The following is a 25,707-nucleotide window of genomic DNA, read 5'->3' on the forward strand; positions in this document are numbered from 1 at the left end:
TTCTCAGAGAAACAACAGTGGCCACTGTTCTCAGAGAAACAACAGTGGCCACTGTTCTCAGAGAAACAACAGTGGCCACTGTTCTCAGAGAAACAACAGTGGCCACTGTTCTCAGAGAAACAACAGTGGCCACTGTTCTCAGAGAAACAACAGTGGCCACTGTTCTCAGAGAAACAACAGTGGCCACTGTTCTCAGAGAAACAACAGTGGCCACTGTTCTCAGAGAAACAACAGTGGCCACTGTTCTCAGAGAAACAACAGTGGCCACTGTTCTCAGAGAAACAACAGTGGCCACTGTTCTCAGAGAAACAACAGTGGCCACTGTTCTCAGAGAAACAACAGTGGCCACTGTTGTTTCTCTGAGAACAGTGGCCACTGTTCTCAGAGAAACAACAGTGGCCACTGTTCTCAGAGAAACAACAGTGGCCACTGTTCTCAGAGAAACAACAGTGGCCACTGTTCTCAGAGAAACAACAGTGGCCACTGTTCTCAGAGAAACAACAGTGGCCACTGTTCTCAGAGAAACAACAGTGGCCACTGTTCTCAGAGAAACAACAGTGGCCACTGTTCTCAGAGAAACAACAGTGGCCACTGTTCTCAGAGAAACAACAGTGGCCACTGTTCTCAGAGAAACAACAGTGGCCACTGTTCTCAGAGAAACAACAGTGGCCACTGTTCTCAGAGAAACAACAGTGGCCACTGTTCTCAGAGAAACAACAGTGGCCACTGTTCTCAGAGAAACAACAGTGGCCACTGTTCTCAGAGAAACAACAGTGGCCACTGTTCTCAGAGAAACAACAGTGGCCACTGTTCTCAGAGAAACAACAGTGGCCACTGTTCTCAGAGAAACAACAGTGGCCACTGTTCTCAGAGAAACAACAGTGGCCACTGTTCTCAGAGAAACAACAGTGGCCACTGTTCTCAGAGAAACAACAGTGGCCACTGTTCTCAGAGAAACAACAGTGGCCACTGTTCTCAGAGAAACAACAGTGGCCACTGTTCTCAGAGAAACAACAGTGGCCACTGTTCTCAGAGAAACAACAGTGGCCACTGTTCTCAGAGAAACAACAGTGGCCACTGTTCTCAGAGAAACAACAGTGGCCACTGTTCTCAGAGAAACAACAGTGGCCACTGTTCTCAGAGAAACAACAGTGGCCACTGTTCTCAGAGAAACAACAGTGGCCACTGTTCTCAGAGAAACAACAGTGGCCACTGTTCTCAGAGAAACAACAGTGGCCACTGTTCTCAGAGAAACAACAGTGGCCACTGTTCTCAGAGAAACAACAGTGGCCACTGTTCTCAGAGAAACAACAGTGGCCACTGTTCTCAGAGAAACAACAGTGGCCACTGTTCTCAGAGAAACAACAGTGGCCACTGTTCTCAGAGAAACAACAGTGGCCACTGTTCTCAGAGAAACAACAGTGGCCACTGTTCTCAGAGAAACAACAGTGGCCACTGTTCTCAGAGAAACAACAGTGGCCACTGTTCTCAGAGAAACAACAGTGGCCACTGTTCTCAGAGAAACAACAGTGGCCACTGTTCTCAGAGAAACAACAGTGGCCACTGTTCTCAGAGAAACAACAGTGGCCACTGTTCTCAGAGAAACAACAGTGGCCACTGTTCTCAGAGAAACAACAGTGGCCACTGTTCTCAGAGAAACAGACTGTTGCTGCAGTCATAGACTTAAGTCCCAAACAGATCAGTTCTTTACATCGACTAAAGTCAAATTTTTGGTTTACATTGGAGCTGCACGATTCTGGATAAAATGCCACAGATTTTTTATTTTTTTTGCCAAGATCACGATTCTCACATTTGAAAGACTGCTGCACAAATACTGTGTGACAAAATATTGCAACAACCACCATTTTATTCTCTAGGGTCTCTGCTAAAATATATTTGGGGGTTTTAAGTAATTTGCTAGCAAAAATAATTTAACTTAGAAATAAACATTTGACACTTGTTGGTTGGTCAAGCCACCCTTGTCTACAGACCAAAGGTCATTCTTTTGAGCCAAGAGATACATTGCATCTCTTCCATCTGTGCTGAGGAATGTCCGACAGTTCTGGCTCTGCACTTTTTTTTATATAAAAAACTGACAATGTTAGCGAGGGAGCCTTGTCTGCCATACCGCTCTCCTGCCACAAATCGCCTGCACAGTGACTGGTTGCTCCTAAAAACCAATGCAAAAATTTATGGAAAAACTGACCATTTGTCAGTTTATCTGGTCGGATTTTGATGAATAGGGTTTTCATGCAAAAAAAGTTGACGGAAACAGACAATAGACGCAACGGATGGATGACAAACAGTCCGTATGTGCTAAAAGCTTGAGAACGCACTACAGACACAGATTTAGCGGTTGATATATTAAACCAGTGTTAAGGTTTACATCAAGTTTAGTTTTAGTTTTGCGACTAAAATAATGTTAAATTTAGCTGGCAAAATGAAAACTGGTGGTCACATGACCAGGAGCCAGCTGCCCATCAGGCATCTGGGTGGATCTGACAATAAAGTCGGAATCCTTGCAGAGCCAGGACTGGCTTCAGGGGCGGACTGACCATTGGGACTCCCGGGCACTGCCCGAGGGCCCCATGCCACTAGGGGGCCCCATCAGGGTTGCCAGGCTCAATAAAACCAGGGATGTATGTAAAAATCTGTTTTTTTTTACATCTGTCCCTGGTATGTCTGACACCGACATGCTTTTGATGTGAAAATCCTGAGATTTTAGCTGCACTGCCTCCTGGCATGGTGGCCACCTGTAAGTCCGGGGGCCCCATAATCTTCTATTGCCCGGGGGCCCCATGAGTTGTCAGTCCGCCCCTGACTGGCTTTGACATCAGCCAACGGAAGGCTTTAACTTTTGGCTGAATTTAAGATTCAGAAGTATAGGATTCAGTTTTGAGTTCGCCTAAGAAAACAATGCAGTAGAGCAGTCAGTCTCATCAGGAGTAAAAGACTGAGCCTACATTTTAAAACCGGCTTCAAGAATAGGCACAACAGTCTAAACCCAACTCCCCTCCCTAGTCATGGTCAAACAATAGTTGATTTAGCCTCCTATAACCCAGTACAGTAGATAAGGCATGATAGCACCATCTCCAAGGTTAGACAAAGCCGGCAAAAGAGGTAAAACCAGCATGCATCAGCACAGCCCACTGCACATTCTGCTAGCCTAGTACATTTCAGCTACAGATGTCTGTTTGAACATGCAATTGTTAAAAAGCTTACACATCCTCACCTGGAAGTCTGAATCAGGTCTCAAAGCGCTATCACTTGTGCGATAGGCGTCACTTTGACCTCCTAACCTGTTTGATCTAAACATCCTGGCTGTTAAAGGTGAAGTATGGGAAGGCTGGACTGTTATCCGTCGGGGCAATCTTGATGGCTTAGGTTCCATGTCAACCTGAAAGACAAAAAAGGGAAAATTAATAAGTGTTCTCTATAAGGAACATCCATTCCAGAGATTAACATTTCATAATCAGTATACAGGCATCACTGCTTTATCAAATTCCAATAGTGGCTTCATGCCTGGAGTCTACGTATTCATTCTTTCACTGACTAACGGGTCACCACCCATGGAATCGCTGGTTTACCAGTTTTTATAATAAAACATTTTTAAAATGGAGATTGATATGACCTCCAATTGCTCTCGAATACTGTATGTAAATGGAGCTGCTAGCTCAGGGGCATTAAACTCAAGATCATTGTGGGCCACATCAGCAATATGGTTGCCCTCAAAAGGCTGGCTGCAAGACTACACATCTACTCTTATTATTCAGGAGTATGCCATATACAGAGTGCAGGGGGAGCACCAGAGCAAACCCCCCCAAAACTTCCTTGCATCTCTCTACCTGCAATATGTGACTCCAATACCACCCTGTTTTGGTGGCACAGCCCTGCAGGGAGATGGCTCTCCAGAATCTGAGAGAGGACTGTTACATCCAGATGCTGCTGAAAGCAAAGCTCTTGTAAACAGCATTTACAAGTGATAGCGGGAAGTGAGAGCAGAGCGTGGGAGCCAAAGGTGGTGGAATGGCGCTCCGTTACAATCTGGATGCAAAACTGGGTGGGAGGGCCACACGACTAGGCCCAGATCTAGCCCATGGGGAACATATGTGCTAGATGAAGACCAACATGCATCATTTTTTTTTTTTTTTTTTTTTTTTTTAAGATTCACCGCACTGTCCTATGACAAAAAGGGAGGGAGGAGTCAACATTTGTGTTCTCCAGGGGTGGGTGGAATTTATGTATTAACACATTGACTTTAATTTTCTTTACCTGTAAAAGTCTCCCTTATGTACACATCCAAAAGCCCTGCTGCTGCTGGGTGCCACCATCTTGGGTGTTAGATCATCAGCCCAAGCAGACTCAGCCGCTCCATCAAGTGACACTAGAGTCCTTACTCATCCCTGCCAGCTACAGAAGAAAGGTTATGTAGGGAGGAGAGGGGAAGATGCGGAAGAAGGGAGAGGGCTTTGTTAGGGAACTGACCATCCTGGAATAGTCACATTGCAAGCAAAAAAAGACATACTAAAAAAAAAAAAAAAAAAAAACCTAAAAAGTATTTACTTGCATCTGCATTTCAGGCTGCGGACAGTCCAAGGAGGTCATCTAGTCAGGCCTAGCTAATCAGACAATTTTATAAAGGGTCACCCTGCATTCTGTATGAAGAAAGCCACACTCACTGCAAAGACACCATCCCTGGAATAAGTAAAGCCTGGTGTAAACAGGTTCTCCACTTGCGCCTCATTCACATCATGATGTTGCATTGCTCCAAAATGCAAAATGTCTGTCAATGGATGCCTGCGCATGTTAAAAAACGCAACTAAGTGTACATGCAAGGTCAGTGTCAATTGGCCCTTAAATTTGTTGCCACACATTAGGAGGGATAAACACCAGAAGAGTGGTGCAGCAGCTTCACCGAATTCCCCCACATAGGTGCAAGGCCTGAGGGTTCTACACATGTTGGGAATGTTCGCAACACTGCAGATCTGACATCCTTGCGGCGCATTTTAAATAAAGGAGGCGAAATGTATACAAGTGCTATACTTAGACTCGATTATCTAGGACACCAGAGCAAAAAAGGAAGTTAGTGAGAAGGCCTGTGAGTTTCAGGTTGCTCTGCAGAGACATTGCATCAGCCTTTTGTACTTGCGTCAGCCTGACACCAAACAGCACAGGTTGCCATGATTGCTTCCCGAATCTACAAATGCACACCTTTCAAGACTTGTCTTTATTATGAGACCGATACTAATATTCTGACATTTTAGGGATATTTGCCTTTATAGCCAATATATGGTCTAAACCAGGGGTCAGCAACTTTTAAAAGTGTGCTTGTAAGACCGCTGCACAAATACAGTGCGACAAAAAGTATTGCAATGACCACCATTTTATTCTCTAGGGTGTTCCAAGTAATTTTTTTTAGCAACAACGTGTAAGCACCAAGTCTGAAAAAACAGGCTCGGTCCTTAAAAGGGGTTGTAAACCTTCCAGTTTTTTCACCTTAAGGCCCCTTTCACACTGGGGCGGGTTTATTTTTTGTGCCATAAACAAAAATAGAGCAGCAATTTAGAAAAAATCAATATTTTTACTTTTTGCTGTAATATCCATCAACCCCCCCCCCCCCCAATAAAAAAATCTCAGTTTAGGCCAATACGTATTCTACATTTTTCCCCCAAAAAATATCGCAATAAGCATTTGATTGGTTCGTGCAAAAGTTGTAGTGTCTACAAAATAAGGATAGATTTATGGCATTTTATTCCCCCCCCCCCCCAAGTGTCTGCAACATTATGGCAGACACTTGATACCATTTTGGGACCATTGTCATAGCGATCAGTGCTAAAAAAAATGCACCGATTACTGTAAAAATTACACTGGCAGTGAAGGGGTTAACCAGTAGGGGTTTCTGCAGGAGTTAAGCTGGTCCTAGGGAGTGATTCTAACTGTAGGGGAGATGGGCTACGTGTGACAACACTGATCACCGCTCCCAATTACAGGGAGCCATGATAAGTGTCCTGTCACTAGGAATAATGGGAAATGCTTGTTTACATCAGCATTTCCCCATTCTTCCTCTCCATGAGATGAGGTGTGCCCAAACATCTGATAGTTACAGGCCCCCTCGTTTTACTTACCTGAGGCCCGAATCTGTGGGTGCGATCATGTGATGTTTCCCCCTAGTTGTAGCCTGGTCATTGGATGATTGATAGCAGCGCAGCCATTGGCTCCCTCTGCCAATCAAATCAATGATGTGGCCGAGTGATACTTGGCCGCCACTGTATCACACGGGAGTGCGCCCGTAAGCCAACACCCTTGGAAGAGCGCTTCCTAGAAGGGGGTTAGCTCTTGCAGGGAGGAGCCGAGACAGCTGCCAAGGGACCCCAGAAAACAAAGATCGGGGCCACTCTGCAAAGCGAACTGCACAGTGGAGGCAAGTATGACATGTTTAAAAAAAAAAAAGCGCTCAATAAAGACTGAACTTGGGGCGATTCCAGCAGGTCCAGACAGCAGTTAAGAATGACAGGAGACCTAAAATGGAAACCTAGGAAAAATACATGCTGGTAGGTGTCATTAGTGTTGGTTCCATCAACCCTGAGGTCTGATACTTTAACCACTTCCCTACCGCGTCATTGTGAAATGACGGCGGCAGGAACCCCTCCTCGATCCAGGAGGACGTCATGTGACGTCCTGGGCTTTGCGGGTGGATATCTGAATGATGCCTGCAGCTAGAGGCATCATTCAGATATCCTTCTCTCCTGCCGGCGATTCTGCACAACGTAAGAACGATCATAGCGGCGATTCCGCCGCTAGATCGTTCTTACAGGCGACGGGAGGGGACATCCCCCCCCTCCCGCCGCCATCCGGTGCTTCTCCGGGCTCTCCCGTGCCATCGGGGGCCCGGAGAACGAATCGTCCGGCGCTGGCAGGAAGCATAGAGATGACTGGTGACCAGATGGTCACCAGTCATCTCTATGACCGTCGGAGGACCCGGGCGCGATGTGATGACGTCACGCCCGGGTCCTCGTAAGTAAACAAAGCCGCAATTGCGGCTGCTAAGCAACAGCAAGCATGAGATCGGTGAATTTTTTTTCACCGATTTCATGCTTTCCAGCCTGGAGGAGAGATGTGCGGTCTTATTGACCCCGCATCTCTCCATAAAGAGGACCTGTCACACACATTCCTATTACAAGGGATGTTTACATTCCTTGTAATAGGAATAAAAGTTATAATAAAAAAAAAATAATAAAAAAAATAAAATAAAAAAAAAAAGTGTAAAAAAAAGAAATAAATATGTAAAAAAATAAAAAAAATTTTTTTTTAACGCCCCTGTCCCCAGTAGCTTGCGTGCAGAAGCGAACGCACACGCAAGTCCCGCCGACATATGTAAACGCCGTTTAAACCACATATGTGAGGTATCGCCGCGTGCGTTAGAGTGCCAGCAACAATTCTAGCACTAGATCTCCTCTGTAAATCTAAACCGGTAACCTGTAAAAAAATTCAAAGCGTTGCCTATGGAGATTTTTAAGTACCGAAGTTTGGCGCAATTCCATGAGTGTGCGCAATTTTAAAGCGTGACATGTTAGGTATCTATTTACTCGGTGTAACATCATATTTCATATTTTACAAAAAAATTGGGCTATCTTTACTGTTTTGTTATTTTTTTAATTCATGAATCAATTTTTTTCCAAAAAAAAGGCGTTTGAAAAATTATTGCGCAAATAGCGTGCAAGATAAAACGTTTCAATGACCATCGTTTTATTCCCTAGGGTGTCTGCTAAAAAAACATATATAATGTTTGGGGGTTCTGCGTAATTTTCTAGCAAAAAAATTATGATTTGTACATGTAGGAAAGAAGTGCCAGAATAGGCCTGGTATGGATGGGTGTATAACTGCCCTGTATGGAAGTGGTTAATTTTTATGGCAGCCCTGAGATTTTGTATATCGGGATGACCAATTTAACTAAAGGATCTCCAATAGTCTAAGAGGCGATTTCCACTTCAGACAGGCCTCCAACTTTATGCAAGAAAGGCAATTGGGGGTTCTGGTTGCCCTCACATTGGCTAAAGGTTCTACAAGACATAATGGGCATACCAGAGGTTGTCGAGTAAAAAAGGGATGGCAGCAAGTTGGGTAATACATTGGACCAAAGTGGCCCAGTAATGGTGACGTGAACAGGCCCATAGCATATGTGTAGAATCGGCTGACTTTTCCACCTTGCCAAACTACTGAGTTTGATGCCATGATGTTGGCACCACCTACTCTACACGCTTTGGGGGGGGGGGGATGCAAGGAGCCTGGTAGAAAAATAGTTGGCAGCCACAATGACTATCCTGGCAGCCCCAGTTCACCCTGAATATGGTTTTGAAATTGGTTTTAAAGCTGCTGGTCAGTGTGATTTTTGAGTGGCTTGTCAAGCGATTTGAATTTAGGATTGCACGATTAGTTGCACTGGTGTGAACTGGGGCTTGGTGCACACAATTTCACTTTTTGGTCCTTGGAACTTTTAAAAAAATTAAAAGGCATTGTGTATGTTAAAGCCAGGGGTCAGCAACCTTCCCCCCCCCCCCCCCACTTGAAAGCCAGATTCAATGTATGTGAACGCCTGGAGGGCCGTATTCACCTGTTACTATGTTAGGATTATCTTCATTTAACGGTACAGGTTTAAGGTGCTTCACAAAGACAGTTCACCCTAAGGGAGCATGTGGCTGGGGATTTTCACTGCCCCTCCCCCATCCTAGCACCCAAGGGTGGCTGACTCCAGCCAGCATAGTCAGGAGAAGGGGTTGCTGTCCCCAGGGGAGAAAGGGTCTCCCCATAGCAAGGTTCCTGTGCCCTCCCCATGACACTGTAGAATTCTCCCTTACACAGGTGTAGAGCACAGCAGCGAGCAGCTGGCATCACAGGGCTGAATGGGGCGAGAACTGCCAAAGTTAAAACAGGCAGGTGATTGGTTACCAGGCAATCCTTACAATTGCCTGCTGTTTAATGTAAAATTAAAGGAGTTGTAAAGGTTCATCTTATTTTCTAAATAGGTTCCTTTAAGCTAGTGCATTGTTGGTTCACTTACCTTTTCCTTCAATTTCCCTTCTAAATGTTTTTTTTTTCCTTGGTTTGAATCTCTCACTTCCTGTTTCTCCGCAGTAAGCTTTCCACCATCTGAGCAGTGGAAACTCATTTAGAACAGCTTACTGAACACCTTACTGAGGAGAAACAGGAAGTGAGAAATTCAGACAAAGAAAACAAAAAAAAATTTAGAAGGGAAATTGAAGGAAAAGGTAAGTGAACCAACAATGCACTAGCTTAAAGGAACCTATTTAGAAGTAAAAAAAAAAAAAAAACCCACACACACCACGAACCTTTACAACCCCTTTAACTTCTGCAGTTCACAGATTGCCCCCATCAAGCCCTGCGATACCAGCCGCTCACTGGTGTCCTCTTCAACAGCAGTGAAAATGTCTGAGCCGGGTGCCCAAATTAATCACGGGCACTGACAGGTCGGACAATTAGCCGTGGTTGCAGGCCACGGGTTGCCAACCCCCATTTTAGGGGAACATGGCAGTATAGGTAAGCCGCAGTGTATACACAAGACACTTTTCTTATTAGTGCCCAGCCAAGAGTCTGACTTGGCTAAATTTGTTCTGCTTGATAAGATGTGTAAATGGCTACATGTGTATTTATGAATCTAGAGTTGCGTTGACATTGCCTCGTCTGTGCCAACCTTGGTACAGCTGGACCATGATCCAGTATGTGATGACCTATTTGTCTTAACCACATATGCCATGGGCCTGTTCACTTCACCATAATGGGCCACTTTGGTTTAATTACCCAAGTCGCTGCCATCCCTGTTACTCAACCACCTCTGGTATGCCCATTATTTCTTGTAGAACCTTTTTTTTTTCTATTGAAAAGCCTGTGGCGTGCAAAACACAACCCAAAAACTCCATCCGGTGCAGGAAAAAATGTGCACACACAAAGAGTGAAACACAAAAACTGCACCGGGTGCATCGTCAAATGGTCATCCAAAAAGGACCCAGCTCTGACCCCCCCGGGGCGTTGGGCTCCTGGCAGGGAAAAAGAGTAATCTGTGGCCCATACAGCCGAAGCCACAAGGATCCAACATCCTCGGAGGGACTGCCGAAACAGAACCCTCCTCGGTGAGGCTCCCCCGAAGGGAGACACCATAAGAGCCGGCGAACTAAGTCAGAAGGCCATGTCCACCGACTTTCAGAGCAGGCCTGAGGACCAGCACCCTACTCGCCACACAAAGTGCACGCACCAAACAAAAAAAGACAAAAGAGTGACAAACACGGGGGAAAAAGGAAGATGGGAGAGTGAGGTAAAGTGACCAACGTGCAATACGTTGGCCGGCCCTGCGGCCAGGAAACAAAAATTCCTCTGGTCCTAGCCAAAAGGCCTGGCCCAAGAGGCAGGTGTGAAAAGTGTGAATGTGGAGATCAGTGACCTAAGGTGCCACACGATGAGTGCCCCTTTCAAACACTCGTGCAATGTATGGCACCCCTGGACTGCCACTCCAGGGGCACTATCTCCACAGGAATTTCAACGGTCCCTGACCCCCGGTCCGGACCGGCAGTGCCCTTCCCAGCCAGGAAGGTAGGAGAAGAGGTTGGGGAGAGCCCACCTAAGCAGGCTACTACCCACAACCTCCAACTCTCCCACCTAATTACATTCAGGAAATACTACCGCCCCCCCCCCCCCCCCCGGTAAAAGGAGGAGCAAGGGTTTTCTCCCGAACAACTGACTGGGGCAGACACCACCAAATCCAGGCCAAAGGCCAGGGACCTGGCCCTTCAGCTTCGACCTCATGCCTCTGTCCCAATCAGAAGGCTTTCACCTCCACGCCAACAGGCTTAGTGTCCGCCGACTGCCATCCCTTTCCCTCTGCCCAGGTACTGGGGACAGTCAGCTTAGCACCACCTATTGGCAACTGATAAGAACAGATACTACACTTGATCTTAGCCAAAAGGCCGAGAACCTTTTGCCAATGTGAGGGCAACCAGAACCCCAATTGCCTTTCTTGCATAGAGGAGGCCTGTCATTCTGAAGTGTAGGATGCCTGTTAGACTATTGGAGATCCTTTAGTTAAATTGGTCATCCCGATATACAAAATCTCAGGGCTGCCATAAAAATTCAAGCATCAGACCTCTGGGTTGATTGAACCAATACTAAGGACTCCTACCAGAATGTATTGTTTTTCCTAGGATTCCATTTTAGGTCTCCCTTCATTGTCTTAACTGCTGTCCAGACCCGCTGGGATCACCCCAAGTTCCGTTATGCCTTTATTGAGCAATTCCTTCCCCTGCAGGGCTTGCCAATATACCCACCTGGTGTACTTTGCCATGGTTACCATGAGTGAGAAGTTGTTTGCTGTTCTTTTAGCAAAAGTTGATTTTACCAAAATGCTTCTGTTATGTGCAAGAGGCCTGTTTTGTAAGCACCTACCTTTTCAGAAAGAAAAGGTGGGGGGGGGGGGGGTCACTGCTCATAGTGTACATTTTGCAACTCACAGCCAACATTTTTTCGCACTATAACCAGTACTAAACTAGTTAGTTCAAATATCCACAAGTGAAAGAATGCCCCCTGGTGTAAAATATGACCCAAATCTGTCAGTACCCGGTTATTCCAAAACAGAGATGTGATCTGGCCTGTCAAAAACCTTTGCCCTTCCTGAAACATGCATGGGCCACAGACAAGGGGAGTGATTCAAGATGGAGACAAAGAGGTATAAGTGGTTTACTCATCACAAAAAAATAAAATAATAATTTCAGTAACATGATCATTTAGCACACTGGAGCAACACATTGTGAAAAATTGCATTTGAACCCGATGATAAAGTAGCTCATAATGGCAAATTTAAAATTAAATCTAAATCCAAAAGCCAATTTATAAATTCCATCTTTTATGCAAATTATTAAGTGCTTGCATTAGTTATTTTTTCCACTGGTTATACAGAACTTTGTCCCTGGGTGGCTATGCTCACTCCTCCACAGATCTGAGGGGGACCACGTTTACCACCCAGAAAGGACTCCAAACCATGTCTGCCTTCGTTCAGCTCCAGAACATGGGGCGGCTGGTATTGGTAGTTACACAAAACAGATCAGGTTTTTGCTTCCATTTCACAAAGTGACCGATCTTACCTGCAACTACAACCACCACATCCAAGGCTGGCCAGACACTGATTTTTTTTTTCCCACCCCATGGGGGGAAACACACACACACACACACACACACACACACACACACACTGTAACCATAGTATTTTGACAACAGACCCCGGTTGACCCTCAAAACACCCAAATGGTAGCTGAATCAGATTTGATGCAGCTGCTGTTCAGTTAGCACCATTCGTTTTTAAACTGAAGGATGTGGGGCAGGAGGCAACAGACAGGGCCACTATATAAGCAAAGTTCCATCTGGATCAAATTCCCATACATGGTCAGCTTAAAGCTATTCTAGTGGCTGAAAGTTCTTACCTTCATGCATTGTGTGTAGCTCCCCCCAATACTTTAATAAGCTCCATCTTAATCCAGCGATGTGCATGAGAGCAGTGGCCAGCTCTCCCACTCATTGGCCAGCTCTCCCACTCATTGGCCAGCTCTCCCACTCATTGGCCAGCTCTCCCACTCATTGGCCAGCTCTCCCACTCATTGGCCAAGATGCAGCAGCAGCCATTGGCTCCCACTGCTTTCTTTTTTTTTTTCAATCAAGTTTAATTTTATTATGAAAAGTAGATGGTACATCAGATGTTATACATTAGGCTCCCACTGCTTTCAATCACAGCCAGTGAGGGGGATGGCAGCAGGGCTGTGTCTTATGGCTGCAGAGAACTGCCCCTGGAGCAAGCATAAGCACCTGCATAGAAAGCGGCTTGCTATGGACTCACATGAAGCATCCGGGTCGCTCTACAGAACCATTGCACACAGCATTCAAACAGGTTTTTGTAAACACTTATTTTACAATAAAGCCTTCCAGGGGTCTCAAAACTGGCAGCCCTCCAGCTGCTTTGAAACTGCAAGCCCCATCATGCCTGCAGGAGTCATGCTTGTAACCGTCAGCCTTGCAATGCCTCATGGAACTTGTTTTTCAACAGCGGGAGGGCTGCCAGTTGTTTGAGACGGCTGCTGCAAACTAATTTTTAGGGATCTCCAAACTACAGCCCTCCAGCTGTTGCAGAACTACACATCCCATGATGCATTGTGAAACTGACATTAAGACATGACTGAAATTGTAGTTCCTGAACTGGAAGGCCATAGTTTACAACCCCTTTAAAGCAGGGGGTCTCCAAAGGTAAAAATGTTTCCCCCTAAATCGCTTCCTTTACCTTTTTTTACCTTCCATTTTGCCTTTAAATGTCCTTATTTCTTCTGAGAAATCCTCACTTCCTGTTCTTCTGTCTGTAACTCCACACAGTAACGCAAGGCTTTCTCCCTGGCGATCTGCGACGAGGGCGCGGCTATTCGTTTCTAGCCACCCCCTTGCGATCGCTCCCCGGAGCTGAAGAACGGGGAGAGCCGTATGCAAACACGGCTTCCCCATGCTTCACTGTGGCGGCGCATCGATCGTGTGATCCATTTTATAGGGAGACTCGATCGATGATGTCAGACCTACAGCCACACCCCCCTACAGTTGTAAACACACACTAGGTGAAGCATAACTCCTTCAGCACCCCCTGTGGTTAACTCCCAAACGGCAACTGTCATTTTCACAAAAAACAATGCAAATTAAATGCATTTTTTGCTGTGAAAATGACAATGGTCCCAAAAATGTGTCAAAATTGTCCGAAGTGTCCGCCATGTCGCGGTCACAAAAAAAAAATAAAAAAAAAATCCCATTTTGCAAACGCTATAAATTTTGCGCAAACCATGCGATAAACGCTTTTTTTTTTAACCAAAATAAGAATACGTATCGGCCTAAACTGAGGAAAAATAATTTTTATATATGTTTTTGGGGGATATTTATTATAGCAAAAAATATTGTTTTTTTTCAAAATTGTCGCTCTATTTTTGTTTATAGCGCAAAAAATAAAAACCACAGAGGTGATCAAATACCACCAAAAGAAAGGTCTATTTGTGGGGAAAAAAGGACGCCAATTTTGTTTGGGAGCCACTTCGCACGACCGCGCAATTGTCAGTTAAATCAAAACAGTGCCGAATCGCAAAAACTGGCCTGGGCATTTAGCTGCCTAAAGGTCCGGGGCTTAAGTGGTTAAGCAACGATAAGCTGCACTACAAGGTTTCTTCTCCCATTTAGTTATACTTTGAGATGGCGGTGCACAGTTGGGTTGCATGAAATAGGGGAGTGAAGGGTGAACTCCCAAGTGACAGGTACCTGCAATGGTCGTTATTCATAGGGGGGGGGGGGGGGGGGCGGCTGACACCCCAGGCCCTCACCAAGATGGAAGATTGTGGCAGAGCCAGGCAGTGATCAGACTAGAAACCCCTCCCAGCTACCATCAGTAAAAAGATAAAGCAGACTGACCAGTTGCTACGGACAAATGCGCCATCATTTCATTGCCAAGGGATACCAGCAGAAGCACGTTACTCTTGATGGTAAGGTCAGTCAGCCAATAAATACACTGAAATCAGTAAGTCAGACATACATTACCAGAAACATTTCTAGAAATGCCAGCAGTAAGACGACTGCTTCTGCTTCAATGCAGAATTTCCTGTTCAGGCACTAAGTGACTAGCAGACTTTTACACAGACACGTACATCTCAACATTAATGTGACACTTTACTAACCAGAGTCACTTAGCAATTCAGGCATGAAGCTTTACTAGTACAGCTAGGCAGAGAAAACCACCCAAACTGGTGCTTTAGTTCGACATGCAAATCCTAATAAAAAAAACAAAAACACCCCCCAATCAGAGTCAGAAAAGTTTCGGAATTACCAGTAGAGAGTCCTAGATCGGCTGTCTTCCGCCGGAGAAGGGTGCAGGATTCCCAGGAATGGGGCGGTGAGTTAAATATAAACAGCCTGACAGAGCGAGCAAGCGCACAGCTTTCCTCTCCAGGCGAGGGAACGGCTTTCTCCCCTTTGGACATTTGATCTCTTGCACCAGAAGGAAAACAAACAGCTCTTTCTCTAAGCAAGCAGACACAGGCCCAGCAGAGCAGGGGACCCAAATCCTGCCGAGCCTGGAGAGCATTCACAATGCTAAGGAAGCCGTTCTCACATACAATTCAAGTTTACTAGAAGGGGAAGGGCAGAAGTACAGAGCAATGATAGAGATCTATAAATCACATATGCAAGTTTCTCTACAGAGAAGTACTGTATTTATCTGCGTATAACACGCACTTTCCTCCCTGAAAAAAAAAAAAAAGTGTGCCTGTTATATGCCAATTCCCGCTGCTTCAGAGGGGACGAGCGCCACGACCTCCTGTGTATTGTGTGCTCAGTCACACAGTCCCGCCCCCCTGGCCCAGAATTGGACCACTGTTCTGTCCATCATATAAGCCGGGTGGGACTTGCATGACGGAGCACCAGGTACACAGGAGATTGCAGATCTGTGTAATCCAGCACGGGCAGGGCTGCAATGACCCTTATTTTGCTTCAAAGTGAACTTAAAGCGGATGTGCCAGTATAAAATATTAAAAGCCAGCAGCTACAAATATTGCAGCTGCTGACTTTTAATATTAGGACACTTACCTGTCCTGGAGTCCAGCGCCGTCAGCAGCAGGGGACGAGCGATCGCTCGTCTCTGCTGCTCCCCCCGCCATCCTCAGTGAGGGAACCAGGAAGTGAAGCGCTCCGGCTTCACTACCCGGTTCCCTACGGCGCATGCGCGAGTCGCGCCCGCCGATTGGCTCACACGCTGTGTGCTGGGACCCGAGTGTTCCCAGCACACAACGGGCGACAGACGGGAAGTCCGAAAAACCCGTCTTTTGCCCGTAGCGTGTGGCCGGAAGTGTGTGATCTTTAGAGAACAAGAGAACAGCACATTGGCAGCCTTGTAATGTAGGCAAATGTCAGATGCTGGCAAGCTGCTAGTAATGGACCAATAGGCGTCATACAGAACCACGTGCAATTTTGTGGTGAGCTCCCAGCAGAGCTAGAAAACTGACCAAGCTGTGCGCTGCCTAGTGTGGCCAGTTTTTAATAGTAAAGCAGAGTGACTGGCAGACCACCAGGAATGTCATGCAAAAGAAGCAATACAAGAGAACGGGATACTTTTTCATACAAATACATGGGACAGCAGGCAAATAAAAAAAATATGTAAACCCAACATTTCATATTTGATAACTGAAAACTGTTTAGGTCCAAGGATTGCTTTTGGCTTTTCCAGGAAGCGGTTGCTTCACAACACAATAAAACACATGCCATGTAAATGCATGTTTGTGAGAAAGGGCCCTCAGATGGTATATACTTGTGTGACATAAGGAAAAAACCTTGTTCACTCAGCAACCCCTCCCCCCTCAGTGTCAGGTGAACAGAGGATCTCCATGAGATTCTGATCACCGACAGATCAGATACCATGACAGTGTCAGGTCAGCTTAACCCATAAGATCCTGATAAACAAGCCAACTATCACATTTTGACATTAAAGATAGCTTTATTTTAACAAACCAATAAGCCCACCTGCACTAGTGCGCCCAGCCCCCCCCCCACACCAAGATAGACCACCACTCACCAATGCCCCCCCCCCCCCCCCATACCACAAACACACCCACTTACCTCCCTATAACATTGCCAGTTTCCTCTGGCTCTTTGTTGCCGCAAACTCCTGTGCAGCAAGTCCATATAGACCATAGGGCCACACCCCTAGTGTTTCAAGTGTTGTGGGAGAGCCCAGTTCAAGTCTATGGGGGCTTACTGTGCAGAAGTGGCCAAAATTTAGGCCACATGAAAGAGCCTGAAAAGTAGACACCAGAGGAAGCCATCCCGTCATGGAGAGGCAAGTAGGCTTCCAAGTGGTAGAGGAGCTCCAAGTCAGGTCAGCAGACCAGAGAGGGTGGTCAGACTTTAGAGGTAGACTGATAGATATATCGGCCGGACGATATTTGGAAAAAAAAAAAAAATAAAAAAAATAAAAAAAAAAAAAAAATCGGGCAATTATCAAAATTAGGCCGATATTTTACACTGACCGCCGTTCCTTCTCCACATTCGGCAGCTCTAGCAGCATCAATCGCCGTGCTGGGGGGGATGGGGAGAGTGAGCTGTCAGCTCGATGGATGGGGGCGGGACCCAGCAGCTATATTACACCAGACAAGGGGAAGGTATCTGGGCAGGCCACTACGTGCATGTGGGCCCACCCCCTTTCTAAAGCAGCCCAATCATTTGGCTGGTGAAATTTAGCTGCTGGGTCCTGCCCACCCCCGACATTGAGCCGTCAGCTCCTCTCTTCTGTTAGTTTTACAGTTACTCGGCTTAGTGTGAAACCTGCCGGTACCACCAACCAGTACCACCTGCCAGTGCCTTCTGTCCCAAACTAGGGCCATCTGTCAGTTCCAAACCAGTGCCACCTGCTAATGCCATTGGTACTGAGGAATAATAGACCAAAAAAAAACGGCATCATATATCAGCCATCGGCCGCCCCAATTTCTAAATATCAGCATCAGCCAGAGAAAAACCCAGATCGGTCTACCTCTATCAGACTTGTTTTTTTAAAACAAACCTAAACTTCCTTAAGGGCAAGTTCTCCTTTACAGAAAATCTGCAAGGCAAACTTACACTGGGCCCCATCCCTCCGTATCCGGGTCTCATAATCACCCGCTAGGAGACATCGGGTCACTGCTTCACTGGTACAAGGATTTGAAATCCCTGCAGCCAAGCCCAGGTTCCCACTGGGCTGCGGCAATGAAGCTGTACAAGCTCACCTGAACCCATGATTTCGGAGACATGTAAAATTGCAAATAGTACAGAAACTATTATTTTTTGAAGTCAGCGCTGCAAATGTGGCATTGCATCGGTTAGGACGGTGCCAATTCTGGCAAATGCTGCAAATTTGACATCCCATCAGTGCTGGTGAAGAGGAGAGAAAGCCATGACCCCATGTCTCTAGTGGGTGATTACCAGCTTAAAGCGGATCTCCACTCTAAAGTGAAGTCCGGCTGATCGGAACCCTCCCCCCCTCCGGTGTCACATTTGACACCTTTCAGGGGGGAGGGGGGTGCAGATACCTGTCTACAGACAGGTATCTGCACCCACTTCCGGCCCTACGATACGGGCAAAGGACGGGTTTTTTCCTTACCTTCCGTCCGTCCCCCGTTGTATGCTGGGAACACTCGGCTCCCAGCACACAGCGGGAGCCAATCGGCGGGCGCAGCGCGACTCGCGCATGCACCGTAGGGAACCGGGCAGTGAAGCCGGAGCGCTTCACTTCCTGGTTCCCTCACCGTGGATGGAGGGGGGAGCAGCAGGGTGACGAGCGATCGCTCGTCATCTGCTGCGATCACCGCTGGACTCCAGGACAGGTAAGTGTCCTTATATTAAAAGTCAGCAGCTGCAGTATTTGTAGCTGCTGGCTTTTAATACATGTTTTTAGTGGCACATCCGCTTTAAGGTGCAGTGCAAGTTCACCTTACAGATTTTCTGTAAGGGGTGAAAATACTTTAAAGTGGTTGTAAACCCCACCACATACCCAGTGGTGTCACTGACCTGTGTGATAAACAGATGAAAAAAATCCTCCTACACAAGTTGTTGTGCCTGTCCACCTTTGGTCTTTGCGCTACATCTGTTCAAAGTGCCAAATTATAAAGCTTGTCTGAGAGTTCAGAAAGGGGGTGGAGTGCCAACATCACTCAGCCCATTTTGATAGGAAGGGACACGCCCCCTCCACACAGGAACAGAGCCGAGGCCGTCAATCAACTGAAGATTCCTCCCGCGTCACCAATTTTCTCTTGTGCCAGGAAAACGTGTCAGAAGTGACTTATGCTGATAAAAGAATGAAGCAGCAGACGGAAATGGCACAATTTACTAAAACAGAAGCACTCAGAATTGGGTGCAACTTCTAACTTCACCTTATTCAAATTTTGCACTCTCCAATTTTAGTAAATCCCCCCAATTAAGCGATCCAAGTACACATTATATAGATAGGCTTTGTTCATATTTCATGTCCGAGGTTTACAACCATTTTACCACATTGTGAAAATCCATTCAATATAGGGGGAATAACCTAAAAACCGAATAAAACACATCAACTAAGGGGCAGAACATAAACACAAGACACGAGGGGGGGGGAGTCAGTCAGTTTATGAAGCTAGTCATACATTGGGATTAGGCCACATGACCTGACTCAGCATGAGAAACCTGATCTTTAACACATTTGGTTACAGTCCAGCCATATGCAGCAGGATTTGCAACAGTGACGCAACCAAAACAATCACTGCTAGTGGTAATTAGGGTGTGAAGATGACAACTAAAGACGAGTTGTCACTCCCAGTGATTTTCCAACACTTAAAAATCAGACATTAGGACACCTTTAATCCAGGTTAAAGTATAAAAATAGCCTGTACAGTATTTACAAATACCTGAATCTACTTTTATACTAGCTTCCTGTATTATGTTGCGGGGCGGCTATACAGTGTGCCGATGGTCTGGCTTCCCCAATGTCTGTATAGGTCTAAATTGTGGCTGTGAAATGGTATCTCCCACCGAGAGATACCTCCTACCATGTGGGCATGCGCCATATTTACATCTGCCCAGCAAATCAGCAGTTGCGCTATGTACGGCGCATGCGCAGTTGATCCCGGGCACTTCAACAGAACACTGTTTCCCACCACAACCTGTGTGTGATGCCTTCCAGTGCATTTCCCCATCATCTTAATTCTGGACCTGTGTGTTCCAACACACACACACACACACACACACACACACACACACACACACACACACACACACACACACACACACACACACACACACACACACACACACACACACACACACACACACACACACACACACACACACACACACACACACACACACACACACACACACACACACACACACACACACACACACACACACACACACACACACACACACACACACACACACACACACACACACACACACACACACACACACACACACACACACACCTTTTTGTTGGCCACACTGAACGCTCTGCACAGGTAGAGCCATTGTAATACATGGAAAACACGGTTCATGTGTTTTTGATGCAGATTAAAACTGCATCTGGTGTACACCAGTCCTAGACACAGCTTACAGGAGCAGAGAGTTCAGGGGCAAGTTCATTGGTGCTGCAACTTCAAACAAACACAAAGTCTGTATAAAGCACTTCCCCCCCCCCCCCAACACTGTACCTTACTAGCAACTCCTTCCTGTCTCAGCTGGTGCCAGAATCTCCAAGTGTCAACTAAGGAGAGTGATGCCATCAACCTAAACCCTCCCCACTATGTTGACACATCCCAGCTACAAACAAGTGACGGTACACTTTAAATACACTTCTGCTAGGTTTATTGAAAGATGCCACATAAAAAACATGCAACATCACCCTTGCCCGAGAAGTCTGCATGTACTTTAAGGGCCCATTCAGACGTGTTGGGACAAATGCATGGTACCCCTGCCCCCCCCCCCCCCCCCCAACACATCTGCTCTATGCAGTGCCATTCTGTGGCATCCCAACTCACACAGTGAAGAAAAAAAAAAAATGTAAAACAGTAAGGGAAAGGAGGTCAGGCATGCCAACGCACCGAAACGGATCACTAAAGTATGAAGCAGGTCAGCTCCACTCAATTTATCACACACTTTTTTAGATTTACCAAACACTATGATGTCACACCTAAACACTTTCAATTTGTATGCAATCAGGCTGGCCCTTGCACTACATAATTGAAGGTAAATCTAAAGGAAAATTGTTGTATAGTGTGTATCCAGCTTTAGTAGATTTTGACTTACCGGATGAAGGCAGATATATGTAAAGTTTCCCCATACAGTTGCCTTGCCAATGCAATGGCTTCCTGTGGGACTGCCAATCCAGGGCTGCTTGTAAACCTCGCCAGCCAGTCCCCTTCACCCTCATGGGTCCCACTTCATATCTCTTCAGAATCCCAACAGAACGTTCCCTCTGCTGTCGGGCCAATGGCAATTGTCCACATCACAAAGGCAGTGATGTGGACACCCAGGAGGAGGACCCGTACAGGAAGTAAACAGTGACAAGGACCTGGGGCTGGGTGACAAAGGGATCAGGCAAATGAAAAAGATTGAGCATTTTTGTCAACCCAGCATCAGACAGAGGGGGAGGGGCTACATTCATCCTGGAGTTGGGCTTTAAATAAAACAAGTTTGTTATCCCAACATTTATTACTGATATGTGCCTGTTGTACTTGTATTAAGAACATCTCCCGTTATCTGTGTATGGATTGTGTGAAATCCTTGGTGTTCCTGCCAGTCCCTCTGCTTTTCTTTTAAAACTGGCTACACTAAGCAGGAGAGTACACCATGGTCAGTTCTCTAGCTATGCTGGGAACTCAGACTCTCTCCTCCCAATGATCAGACTTGTGCCGACAGCCGCCTACATAGCCATTCACTGGGAAGCTCAGTGTGCTGCTGCTGCTCACCCCCACCCCCCACCTCTTATGTAGCTGAGAACAGAATGCAATCACAAAAAAAAAAAAAAGTTACACAAATGTTGCCTTCCATTTTAAACTGAAGAGATTGTTTTACATGGTGATGGTTTGCAATCACTTTTAGCACATTTAAAAAAGGTTCAACACTTATGCCTTTTTCTGTGCATTTGCAGAAACGCACTACCATCCATTTAACGTTGGTTCCTATGGGTCACTTTCAAATCCATGTTTTTTTAGAAGGTGCAGGAACTTTAATACACAAAACTATTGTGTGTTTCTTGGTGCATTTTCCTGCTTAACAGACACCTCCTAGTTACATAGGTGTGGTGGTTGGGGGAAAAAAAAAAAAAAAAAAAAATTAAAAAATCCAACCTATGTGCGATTATAGGTCAGTATTACAATGTATATCCCTGTATGTTGTGGTCGTTCAGGTGCTTATCCAATAGGTTTTTTTTAAACTGCCAATGCTCCCCACAGCCCGCCTGTGGAAGGGAATTCCACATCCTTGCTGCCCTTACAGTAAAGAACCCTCTACGCAGTTTACAGTTAAAACCTCTTTTCTTCTCATTTTAATGAGTTGCCACACGTTTTGTTAAACTCCCTTCTGCGAAAGTTTTATACCTATTGTGGGGTCACCAGTACAGTGTTTAAAAAATAAAGTAAAACTAAGGAAGGGGAAATTGGAGGCAGGGTGCAGATATTAATGCACCTTTATGCACCCTGGACATTTTCTGTATCCAGAGCAGAAAAAAAAAAAAAAAAAAGTTTAATGACACAGGAATCCCAACCAGAGATTCCCCATGGTTCCCCTGTTAAAGCACCATAAATTAGCAGAGACCTCCCAAAAATGAGAAATCCCACCTGTCAGCTGTCAATGCGACAGCTGCCCTAAAATATGGGACAGGAAAATTGGCAGCAATACAAGTCACTAGTGGGAGCCACAGCCAGCACCTTTCCAATACCGATTGTCAATATGCAGCCAGTCACAGGAGGAGACAGCCTGTCATGGCACAGAGCTGTGACCAGTGCCATCACAATGACTTCTTTAGGAATTTCAGGGCTTCATTCTTTCATTCAAACATCTGATGAATCCTTCTAAAGGACAGAAATGAGGGCCTTTAACCATTAGCAAATCCATCAATATACCCTCCCAGAGAGCATGCTGGATCTCTGAAGAGAGACCACCGCTTCCACACACTGAAAAAGGGTCCTCCTATGCAGCATGCTGGCAGGGAACAGACTTGTGTTGCAGCCGATTGCTAAAGGAACATTGGTGGTTAAGACTTTGCACCCTTTTGTTTTGAAGCACCTGAATAGTTTTTAGCAGATAAAGTGTATCAGAGTCCAAATCCTAATAGGAGGAAGGCCAAGAGACCTTAGCAGGCGTTGCCAAGCATATGAATGCCAGCTCTATTCAAGATGTACCCGTCCACCACACAAAGCCATTATTAGCTGGACAATAACAGCCTAGCAATGCACTAGGAGCTGCGACACCAAAGCAACACAAAACTCATCAGCTGCGTCCCATGAAAGCCAAGAAACAGCCGTTTGCTGATGCCGTGTATGGACTCGTTGTGTTGTCTGTAAAAGCAATTACAACAAACATTCAGGCTGGGCTCACACTAGTGAAATGCCAGACATAGCATTCGATTCCCACCACATTGCTGTGAAGATCAAATGCGATGGGAATTCAGTTATACAAAATGTATGGCTGAAATCGCATTCACACTGAAATTATGCCAGACTTTTGGTTCGCACTGGAATCGGATTGTATGGGTTCACACCCATGCCAACCGATTCCTGTACCATTCCACAGTCAGCACTGCGATACGATTTGGGGTCGTCATTAAAGTGGATGTAAACCATGATGTCACAATGTAGAGAATAAGATTTCCTATCATCTGTGCCCAGTCTTGCCACACAGAGTTAATCCAGCACTGAGCAATCCTCTTTTTATTGTTCAGTGAAATAATATTTACATATCTCGTGCACTAGCTTGCAGACATGCACAGCTTCTGTAAAGTGCACAATTCACATCCACATCCACCTCCCATCCAGCTCTCCCAGGATTGGCTGTCTTTCCTATGTTTTGATTAAATGTTTTCAAAATATGGGGTGATCCACAGTTCAGTGTAAACAGCCATCAGAATATACTGTATTTATAGGCGTATACCGCGCACTTTTTTGCCCTGAAATTCAGGGCAAAATTGTGGGTGCGTGATATACGCCGATACCCGCGCTTTGTTCGAACCACTGCGCCAACATGCGGAGTACACTCGGGCAGGCTCGGCTCCTCTCGCGGTCACGTCGTGTGCGTCCTGTACGTCGTTTACGCGAGAGGAGCCGAGCCTGCCCGACTATACCCGAGTGTACTCCGCTCGGTATATGTCGGCGCAGTTGTTTCGAACATAGCGCGGGAAGCGGGGATGGCCGCAGAAGGACGCCGGACCAGACAAGGCCGCCGATGGATGACGGGCAGGACACCGACGAGGGGCATCCAAACTAAGTATTTTTTTTTTGCAGGAATCTTCCTTCAAGTTCGGGGGTGCGCACTATACGCCGGGGCGCGTTATAGCCCCATAAATACGGTACATAGACAAGCTGTGCATGTCTGCAAGCTAGTGCACGAGATATGTAAATAACCTGTCACTCAAGCAAGGACTTTGGTCTTTATCTGGAAGTCTGTTTTATTTCACTGAATAAAAAGGATTGCTCAGCGCTGGATTAACTGTGTGGCAAGACTGGGCACAGAAAATAGGAAATGGTATGCTCTACATTGTGACAAAAAAAAAAAACTTCCACTTTAACTTTACATTGACACCTGCAGCGCATCTTAGTTCAGCGTAACCAACCAAGATTTAGGAACCAGCAGAGAAATCGCATCAGTGTGAACCGAGCCTTTAAAGAGAATAGTGCTCTGCAGCCACGAGCCTTGCTGTTATGGCACAGCACTATTCACTTGAGTGGGTGACATTATTGGGGGTATCAAATGCAACAGGAGAGAGAAATGTTGCCAGGGTGCAAAGCAATATGTGAATACCCTGTGCAGCAGCCTTTGCAGCTTAAAGCGGTTGTATACCCACGATTCATTTTTTAAAGGATCTCCCAAGCCGGTAAGTGAGGACACACAGGATCTCACAGGCCGGTGGGTGAGGAGAGGGGGCGCACAGGATCTCACAGGCCGGTGGGTGAGGAGAGGGGCGCACACAGGATCTCACAGGCCGGTGGGTGAGGAGAGGGGCGCACACAGGATCTCACAGGCCGGTGGGTGAGGAGAGGGGCGCACACAGGATCTCACAGGCCGGTGAGTGAGGAGAGGGGCGCACACAGGATCTCACAGGCCGGTGGGTGAGGAGAGGGGCGCACACAGGATCTCACAGGCCGGTGAGTGAGGAGAGGGGCGCACAGGATCTCACAGGCCGGTGGGTGAGGAGAGGGGCGCACACAGGATCTCACAGGCCGGTGGGTGAGGAGAGGGGCGCACACAGGATCTCACAGGCCGGTGGGTGAGGAGAGGGGCGCACACAGGATCTCACAGGCCGGTGGGTGAGGAGAGGGGCGCACACAGGATCTCACAGGCCGGTGGGTGAGGAGAGGGGCGCACACAGGATCTCACAGGCCGGTGGGTGAGGAGAGGGGCGCACACAGGATCTCACAGGCCGGTGAGTGAGGAGAGGGGCGCACACAGGATCTCACAGGCCGGTGAGTGAGGAGAGGGGCGCACACAGGATCTCACAGGCCGGTGAGTGAGGAGAGGGGCGCACACAGGATCTCACAGGCCGGTGAGTGAGGAGAGGGGCGCACACAGGATCTCACAGGCCGGTGAGTGAGGAGAGGGGCCGCACAGGATCTCACAGGCCGGTGAGTGAGGAGAGGGGCCGCACAGGATCTCACAGGCCGGTGAGTGAGGAGAGGGGGCACACAGGATCTCACAGGCCGGTGAGTGAGGAGAGGGGGCACACAGGATCTCACAGGCCGGTGAGTGAGGAGAGGGGGCACACAGGATCTCACAGGCCGGTGAGTGAGGAGAGGGGGCACACAGGATCTCACAGGCCGGTGGGTGAGGAGAGGGGGCACACAGGATCTCACAGGCCGGTGGGTGAGGAGAGGGGGCACACAGGATCTCACAGGCCAGTGGGTGAGGAGAGGGGGCACACAGGAT

General features: G+C 46.8%; 1 protein-coding gene and 1 pseudogene across 6 annotated transcripts in view; both read right to left on the bottom strand.

Moving 5' to 3' along the window:
* MARCHF7 (membrane associated ring-CH-type finger 7) overlaps positions 1 to 25,707 on the bottom strand; it is a 51,564-nt gene that overhangs the window by 24,641 nt on the left and 1,216 nt on the right. For 2 of the 6 annotated variants that reach the window (XM_040357895.1, XM_040357894.1), the window contains one exon: positions 3,233 to 3,397. In XM_040357895.1, coding sequence (XP_040213829.1) covers positions 3,233 to 3,391 — 159 coding nt within the window. In that variant the 5' untranslated portion in view covers positions 3,392 to 3,397. Of the gene's footprint in view, positions 1 to 3,232; positions 3,398 to 4,272; positions 4,411 to 14,899; positions 15,005 to 25,707 lie in introns of those variants that run through there. The other 4 variants (XM_040357897.1, XM_040357898.1, XM_040357899.1 and 1 more) reach the window with 4 other exon arrangements.
* LOC120944523 lies at positions 10,860 to 10,988 on the bottom strand (annotated as a pseudogene).

The sequence above is a fragment of the Rana temporaria genome, chromosome 6 (genome assembly GCF_905171775.1).
Source record: "Rana temporaria chromosome 6, aRanTem1.1, whole genome shotgun sequence".
In the NCBI taxonomy this organism is placed as follows: domain Eukaryota; kingdom Metazoa; phylum Chordata; class Amphibia; order Anura; family Ranidae; genus Rana; species Rana temporaria.